This window comes from Colobus angolensis, unplaced genomic scaffold (assembly GCF_000951035.1).
Source record: "Colobus angolensis palliatus isolate OR3802 unplaced genomic scaffold, Cang.pa_1.0 Scaffold250, whole genome shotgun sequence".
Lineage (NCBI taxonomy): Eukaryota > Metazoa > Chordata > Mammalia > Primates > Cercopithecidae > Colobus > Colobus angolensis.
In genome coordinates, this window is record NW_012115711.1 from 1,077,460 (window position 1) to 1,086,254 (window position 8,795).

At 45.4% G+C, this 8,795-nt stretch overlaps 1 protein-coding gene across 1 annotated transcript in view; it reads right to left on the reverse strand.

Moving 5' to 3' along the window:
* Positions 1 to 981: 981 nt before the first annotated feature.
* Positions 982 to 8,795, reverse strand: part of PHF8 (PHD finger protein 8) — a 114,388-nt gene continuing 106,574 nt past the window's right edge. The window contains exons 19-21 of the mRNA XM_011946592.1: positions 8,395 to 8,504; positions 4,477 to 4,813; positions 982 to 3,541 (exon numbers count right to left, since the gene is read on the reverse strand). Of these exons, the coding sequence (XP_011801982.1) occupies positions 3,453 to 3,541; positions 4,477 to 4,813; positions 8,395 to 8,504 (536 nt within the window). The 3' untranslated portion in view covers positions 982 to 3,452. The remainder of the gene's footprint in view (positions 3,542 to 4,476; positions 4,814 to 8,394; positions 8,505 to 8,795) is intronic.

The following is an 8,795-nucleotide window of genomic DNA, read 5'->3' on the forward strand; positions in this document are numbered from 1 at the left end:
TCAGGGTGGTGGTGAATTTGAAACTGAGGCTCCCAAGATCACCCTGGGAGCTCTCCTTAGGAGATAACTCTCAAATTCCGCACCTTGCACACAACAAAGGCTTAATAATCATCTGTTGGGTGCTTGAGCCTCAAAAGATTTTCCAATATGGTGAAGGCAAAGAACGTAAGTTTTGGAATCAGGCAGATCCTGCTGAAGACCATTGGCAAACTTCATTCTCCTTAACTAAAACAGGGTGAATATCCTCATGGGGTTTTCAGTGAGGATTAAATGAGATATCCTAAGTAAAATCCCTAGCCCAATGCCTGGCATCCAAAAGGCACTTAATAAATGGTAGTGGTTATCAGTGAGAAGTGGTAGAACGAGTGATAAGAGAATATACATTCTGGAACCAGGTTGGTCCCAGAATTTTCACGTATGATACAGGAAGGTTACTTTGTTTCTTTGCTGGTAGGATGAGGGTGTTGGTGAGGATGAAATGAATCAATCAAGCATTAAGAGTAGTGCCTGGCACAAGAAAACAAGTGCGATAATTGTGAAAACAAGCTCTGATAGTTATATTCTTCTAACCCTTGTACTGGCCCTAAGCACAGTAATTAAGTCCAGATTGTACAACAAGTGCATATCTTCCATGCAGGGAGAAGGAAAAAAAAATCCCACATTCACAGAAAGAGGACACACTTGCAAAAGCAGTCTCTGGAAAGCCCTCCCAGTGAACTTGTCAGACCCCTTTGAATTATTGCACCCTTTCTTTTCTGCTCACTCAGCTTCTGATGATCTACTTCAGGTGTGTGAAGTGTGTCCCTCCTGAGGGTGGGAATACCCTTCCCATTTCAAGCATAAGGCTGACCACCAGGGAAATGCCCACCGATAACTTGCTGAGGGAGAGACAAAGGAGTACAAAGAGAAGGCAGCACTCCCGGACCCTGCACCACACCACCACCCCCACCACAAAAAAAAAAAGAATGCCAAGCAAAGCAATTGCCAAGATAAATCACTTTTATCTCTATAGGAAAGGGAGGATCTAAAAAAAATATAAATTACATTAGTAACACAACATAAGAAAAAGACAGGGGCAAAAACAACAGAGAAGTGTGAATGATGCTACTCTAACCTATTTATAAAAAGGCCCTGCATCAGAAATTCACAATCCTACCCACTTCTAAAAATATATTTAGACATGTACAGAAGCGGTGGGCTTGTTTTTATATTGTTTTTTTTGTAAAAATATATTAAAGGTGAATAGAAATCCTCTCTCCCTTCCCCCTATCCAGCCCCTAGCTAGGAATTGGAGATTAGAGGTAACTATCTCACGGTGTTCTAAACCTTGATTACTAAACACTCTCCACCCCTCCCCAACTCACTTCACTTAGAACCTGAAACATTAAAAAAAAAACAAAAACAAAGACATCAGCCTCTTTGGAAAAGCATAACTCTGAAGGTAAACTTGCTTTTCATTGGAAACAACACAAAACAACAAACAGGGGGCTCCAAGAACCCAACTAAGCTAAATGAAACCCAGTCAAATGGAGGCTGGGTTTCAGCTCCACAGAAAACTTCTAACAAAGAAACAGAGGGAAAGGGCAGGAATCAGGGGGATTTGCTAGCAATTAGCTGCCTTTGAAAGATCAAGAGGGGGTGTTAATGGACAAAAGGGCTGGGGACCTGATCTTGGTTACAGCAGTCACCGCATAGTCAGGCAGTTGCCTATACAGCGACAGAGGCTTCTCTTGCCCTCCCCTCACTACCCTCTGCTGCCTTGAAATCCCCCAAGTAAGCAAAGCTGGGGAGAAACAGAGGGGAGGGGAGTAGGGACTCACGTGCTAGCGGGGAGGTAGCCAGGCTTTCTGCCTTTGGTGTGACTAGATGGAGAACTGCTTGGCCCCTGGGGTCCCCAAGGTAGAGAAAGCAAATGGGCTAAAGGAACCCCTGATTCCAAGGAAGGAAAGTAGAGGCAGGGCTACGGAGAAAAGAAAGACAAACAGGAGATACAAAGATGACGAAGGAAGCCTCACAAATTCCCTGTGGCCTGTATGGTAGCTGTTAAATTCCCCAGCAGCACTGGGCAAGCTGGGGTGAGGTTGGAGTGGGTGGTACAGGTGGAGAGGGCAAGGGTACACTCCACTTGGGCAGTGCCAAATGGAGGTGGGGGGATGTTCTCCATCGAGTCCAGATTGCCAGTGAGGCAAGGCGGTGGGAGGTGGGGGCACTGTCTGGACAATGGAGATAATCCACGAAGGAAGGACAGGGGAAGGGAGGATCGGATGGATGGTCTGCTCCTTCACGGATGGGCGTCTCTTCTCTTCAACTTGGGCTCGTGAATGGCCTGTCTGCATTCTGCTTGAACGATGACCTGTCGTCTGGAAGTGCAAAGGCCCAGGAGTGAAGATGTGAGTCCTGAGGTCTTCTTCAGACCAAGACCTCAGGTGGAGAAAGAAGCATGAAAAGTTCCCGATGGAGGACCCAGGTGTGGGCCGTCCCGCCACACCCTCCATAATGTCCAGGCTGTGCTCTGTGGTATAGGCGGAGCAAGCAAGCTGTAGGGCCAGGGTTATCTGCGTCAGTGGCAGGTGCTTTCAGGTTTCTGGGAGATGGTTTTCCACCTGCCAGGGCCCAGCCACAGCCACGTGGATAATGTTCTACATGATTTCAAAATCCAGGCAAATCCCTGGAGCTCACCCTAAAACAAGTGGCCTCATGTGTAGCCAGCTAAAAGTAGCTTCCTCCAACAGGCTACAAAGCCATGGTCAAAGGCTTGGGCATCTGACCTCTCCCTACCTTGACAAGTGATAGGAATCACCTTTCTTCCGAAAGGAAGTGAAGTTGGCGTTTCTAGGCCACTTCTGGAAATGGCCCACAGTGGGGCAGGAAGGAGGCTCTAGGCCTTCCTCTTCATTTCCATGAAGCTTTTGGCAAGAGGGGGCAGAGACCACAGCCTTCTCCCATGAGCAAGTCTGGAGATGGGGCATGTCCACTGGACTGGAAAAATGGGGCAAACAGAATGGGTGGAGGTGGGCAGGCTTCCGGATATAGGGCTAGAGTTGCAGAAAGTGTCAAGCACTGGGCTTCCCACTTCATGGCTCAGGCTCCTTCACACCTCTCCTCATCCTGCCTTCCAGCTCTAGGAGGGGATCAAGAGTAAAGAACAGACAAGGCAGGTGACAGGGGAGTGGTTTGGACGAGTAGAAAAGAGGGTTCTAGTCAGCTGGAAACCTCTCCCATTTACCTGCTACTCAGAGGCATGGAGAAGGCAGGCAGGATGCTCTAGTGAAAGTGGGGAAGGGAGCTAGGAGGAGTCGGTGGAGGGGTCCGTGCCTTTGGTAAGTCCCAAGAAAGCAGGACAATGCACCTCAGCACCTTGTCCGGGGCAGATAGGATCCAGGAATGCCCCGAGAGTTGACAACGGAGAAGGCAATGGGGGTAAAGGGGTGAGGGGTGGGACACAGGAGGGCTCACAGAAGTAGTTTGCCATTTCTGTGGATTTTCAGGATACGGCCGAGTCTCTGCTTTGCTGTGGCCAGGCCCTTTTTGGGACGCTTTCCTGTGGGAGAAGGGAAAAGTAAGCAAGGGCTTTGGCAAGGGCTTCAACACCAAATCTGGCACCAACTGCCCTCAGGCCACGTCCCCTTCCTGTTTCTCTACCCACAAAGTTTCTCCATCCTTTGACCATATTGGGCAGGAAGCCCTCCTTAACTACTTCCAACCAACACTACATGCTTTGACTCTTCCTTCTATGACCTCCTGTAGCAGCAACAGACTCCCTGATTACAGTTTGTCTGGTTCTTTTTCGCCACTGATTACTCTGGTCTCAATCATTTTCTTTCCAAGATCCTGCAGGGAGGTAAATGTGTTTCCACACCCTCTTATCCTACCCACCAGGACTGGACAAGTGCCTGGTTAGTGATTAGAGCTCAGTGTCCCTGAAGTTGCCATCCCTAGGGCCTTGCTTCATTAGAAACTCTCATCTTCATCAGCCTTCAACATCACACCAACCTCCGTGCCCTTGAGCTGCATACTCTAGGGACTGGGCTTTGAGGACCAAAGTGAGGGAAAGGAAGGCCTGAGTCCCCTGACTCTTTGTTGTCTCTGTCTCCCCACATTAAATCCCCTCCCATGTCCTATTTGACTGACTCCGTATTTGATCAGTTCATCTCCTCCCGCTCTACTCCCTCTGGCATCGCCCCAGGTACTCTTCCTGCTTGCCTGAACTTGTATATGTGCCTCCTCCCTAGAGTTCCCATCTCTAGCCCACCCTCTACCCCCTTCTGGCCACCAGAAGGATCTTTCAAAACTAAAACCTGATCTTGTCTGCACTTCAAATCAGTCAACATCTCTCCATGGCCCATAAGATCAAATCCAAGCACCTTAGGTTGGCCTTCAGTGTCCCTCCCTGGTATTGTCATCTACTAGAGCACTTAGGATTTAGGGCAGGTGGCTCTAAGATCCTCTGGTTCTACAACCACATGGCCGTTGTACCTTGTCCTGCCTGATTGCTCTGGGAGCCAACTGAAGGGCGCCGCTGGGTCAAGAAGACACCGGGAGCCATAGGTGTGGTGCTGCGGTTTGCCTGGGCCATGCCAAAGGCATTGGGACGAGCCGTGTACTCATGGTCAGCGAGACTTCCTGACAGGGCCTCTTGTTTAGGCTCAGGAGGTGGCAGGGGTGAGGAGGAGGTGACAAGCTGTGGTGTGGCAGCCACAGTGGGGGCTGGTACTGTCAGATTGAGATTGGAGTCTTGAGGGCGAGGCTGTTCTACCTCCTTCAGCAAAGGCTTCTTCTTGATATATTTCTTCTTTTGGGCCTTCTGTAGCTCCTGAAACACAAGCCAAGCAGGAGGAGAGATTCAGGAGTGAAAAAAAGAAGAAAAGTTCCCAGGAAAGGAACTAACTAGACAATGGCCAATATGGTTGTGCAACCTGCCACCCTCTCCCTTACCTGCACCAAGTCTAGCCTGGATGTACACACAGCACGTAACAGGCTTTCCAATACCTGAGATCATCTCTTTGTTACTATCCATCCTTAAGTCACCGCTGTCACATTTTAGTACAGTGCCAAGAGAGCTGTAAATGAATTTGGAGACTAGGATTTTGGTCCTAGTGTTGCCACTAATGAGGTAGACCTTGGACACATCTAATCATAATAACTAAATTTACATTAGCAGCTGAGACACTTTATATACTTTATCTCATTTAATCCTCGTAACAGCCCTAAGAAGAAAAAATCCTAATTTTACATATGAGAAAATGAAAGTAACATGAGCCCAAAGCCTCACAGCTGAAAAGTAGTTGGGACCAGTATTTAACGAGGTCTATCTGAAGAGACACCTTGCAAACTTCTCAAAATGGAAAATCTGAGCATAGAAAGATTAGAGAGATTATTAGCTTTGGAGTAAGATAAATCTGGTTCAAATCCAGGCTTTTCTTCCCTAAACTGGATGAATATGGTCAAACTGACTAACCTTTCTGAATCTCCGCTGTCTCATCTATAAAACAGGTAAATATCTGCTTTTTAGGGTTTTTGAAAAGATTAAATGATGACATAAAAATACACAGCACATAGTAGATATTCAACAAGTAGTTACTTATTATTCTATCTTCATCTCTTATAATGGCTTCTCTTCCCCTTGCTGGTCTTTTTCTTTTAACAGAGGGCTTGACAATCCTCCAGGTCACTGGGTCTAAAAACCTCACTTTGGGGATGGGAATGACAAATGAGGAGTTGTGTCACTTCTCTCAATACCTTGTATCTCAACCATCCAGTGCCCTATGGATCTACTATCCACTGCACAGTGGACATTTGTATAGTGGGCATCTGGAGCCCTGAGAACCTGGAAAGGTGGTGCTGAGAGCATGTAAATAACTTTACCTTCTGAAATGCTACACAGCCACACAAACCAACTCAGTGATTACATTTTTTTGCCTTCTCTTGGCAACACGAGCCTACTCCTGCCTTCGAAGATCTGACAGGCTGTGGGTACCACAGGCATTTCTGGGGTACAAGAATAATAATATTAGTAATACATGCCAACCATTCTTCTATAATTACTCCTTTAATACTCGTAAAAACCCAAGAAGTAAGAATTATAACCCCATCTGAAGGATGAAGAAACTGGCACAGAGAGGCTAAGTCATTTCCCTAAGGTTACAGGACCAGTAAGTGGCCAAACTGGGATTCACATCCAAGCCATTTGGCTTCAGAATCTCTTCCCTCAGCCACAATGCTATTCTACCCGTACCAGGAACTGCATTTCTGTCCCTTTTTCTCTCACTTAAACTCAGAATTACCTCTTCATATCTAGATCACCAGCCTAGATTTTGCTACCTTTGCTGCCAATCTCTTTCATATATAATTTATCCAGATACCCCCACAGACAACTAGACCATCTTATGACAGAACCACCTTCACCTTGCCAATCCCCTTGCTCAAAAAGCTGTTAGCAGATCCCCGCCCAAGTTCAAACTCCCTGGCCTGACATTCATGATCTTCCACAGTCTGGCTGTTTACACTTAGCCAACTCATAATAATGATGAAAAGCTAACAGGCCTATAGTACTTGCTCCATACCAACTGCCATTCTAAAAGAGCTTGTACATACATTACCTCATTTAATCCTAAAATGAAGTCTATGAGGAAACGAGGTAAAGAGAAATCAACTTGCCCAAGTGGTAGAACTCTTATGTAATTTAAATCCAAGCAGGCTGACTCTAGAATCCATTCTTATATCCATTACTTATTTTAACTAACTCCCCAACATGAAGTCTCCAATACAGAAAGATGTTTCATTCATTCACTCACTCACCCCAATACTGACTAAACACATTTTCTGACCATAGTGGGGATACCAAGTTAAATTAAATATATTCCCACTCTTGAAGTATTCATGGTTTAGTCAGAAACAACAAAACATACATTTATGATTGTAAGTACCACGAGAGAATGCTGTAGAAGCATATAGAAGAAGGCCTCTGAAATAAAGTGGTGGTAGGTAGTACGAAGGGCTGTTAGGTGAGGCATCTGAGAGGATATGATTCTCAATGGGTAAAAGGAACATCTTTTGTAAAGGCACAAAACCACGAGACAATCTGATATACTCACTGAGGGGACTATGAGTATTGCAGTGCAGTATGGCTGTATAAAGGGTGTGCATGAGAGGCTGGAAGGAGGTGAAGGAGATAACTAGAGACCAAATCAAGAGGGTTTTAGGAGGGCTTTGTGTGCTATACCAAGGAATTCCCTTCTTCTAGAATGCCTCCCTGGCCCATACCAGAAACTTAGCTTGCAAAGCCCCTCCGCAATTTCAAAACCTCTTCTTTGAGGTAATCTCTGATCATCCCAAACAGAATTCAGCTCCTTAAAAGGCACTAAGAGTAATTTTCACACATTTACTTAATTTATGTTTATATAAAACAGTAGAACCCCCTTTTTCAAATTACAGCTTACATTGTATTGGGATATACATAAGAGAGAGAAGTTCTGGTCAAAGAAGATTGCCAAAGATTTAAATATTATTTAAATAGGATGTAATGACTACACTACGTAAGCATTTATTTAAATAGAAAGTAATATGAACTTTGAAGTTAGAGGATATGAGTTTGAATTGTCTCCTCCATTTACTGGCTGTATTATCCTGAGTCAATGAGAACCTCATTTTCTTCATCTATAAAATGATGAAAATATCACCTGTTGAACAGGGCTATTGGGCAGATTACATCACATATTGTATACAGAAGCAACTAACAAAGCAGATGCTTAATAGCGCTCTAAGCTATAGGATATGGGATTAAAAGCTAACGGGATATTGGTAGCAAGAGAATCAGAAAATTCACCTCCAAAGGCTCCTAAGCACATTACACACATTAAAGAACTTTTAGCTGTTAATGCTAGGAGGTGAACTTGATTCTAGTGAAGATCACTCTTTAGGACAAAAAAAATATTAGTGAGTGAAGATTAAGATAATATTATTTCATAAAGAGGACAAGAAAAATTTCTAATCAACCAAATTACAATACTGGTGGGTGGCTGAGAACTTGAATGTACTCAGCTGAGTCACCCCCTCAGGGCTTCATATGAGAGCAAAGGATGGATCTGGTCCTTCTCATCTAAGAGGTTTTCACACACAAAAAAGGTAAGTGATATCCACAAGGGTTTTTCTCTGGCCTAGTATTTTCTTTCATCCTAAATCATGTCAACTATGTAACCTGTGGAAGTAGCTTATCATTGAGTTGGGATAAGAGGGATTTAAGAGGGGGCTGGGATACTGCCAAGGATAAAGATCAAAGGTTACTCAATCTCCACTGAGACAAAGGTGGGATCCTATCAGCCTGCAGGTCTAAGTGTTGAGGCTCTAAGTCAAACTGCTATTAGTTGCAGGGTGACCTGGGGTGTCAGCACCTACCTGCTGGGCCAGCTTTGCAGCTGCTGCAGCCAAACCTGTCTCAATAGAGGCTACCCGGGTCCCCTCACGCACAGGGCGGTCTTGCTTCGGCAGAGTTGGGGTCACACGGGCTGCAGGGGAAACAGGATGAGAAGGTGTCACTAAGACATTTATCTGAATGCTAGCCATATTCCCTACCTCCAAGCTCTCCAAAGGTGGTCTCATTGGTCTTCCTGCTTCTAGCTTTTTATGAAGCCAGATTTTGCTTGCCATCACATAAGAAACTAATTCACAAATGCTCAAAGCACACACTGATTAAACGGTAAAAGTGAACCTCCCAGAGGGGGGGAAAAAAAGTGAACCTCTGGCCGGGCGCGGTGGCTCAAGCCTGTAATCCCAGCACTTTGGGAGGCCGAGACGGG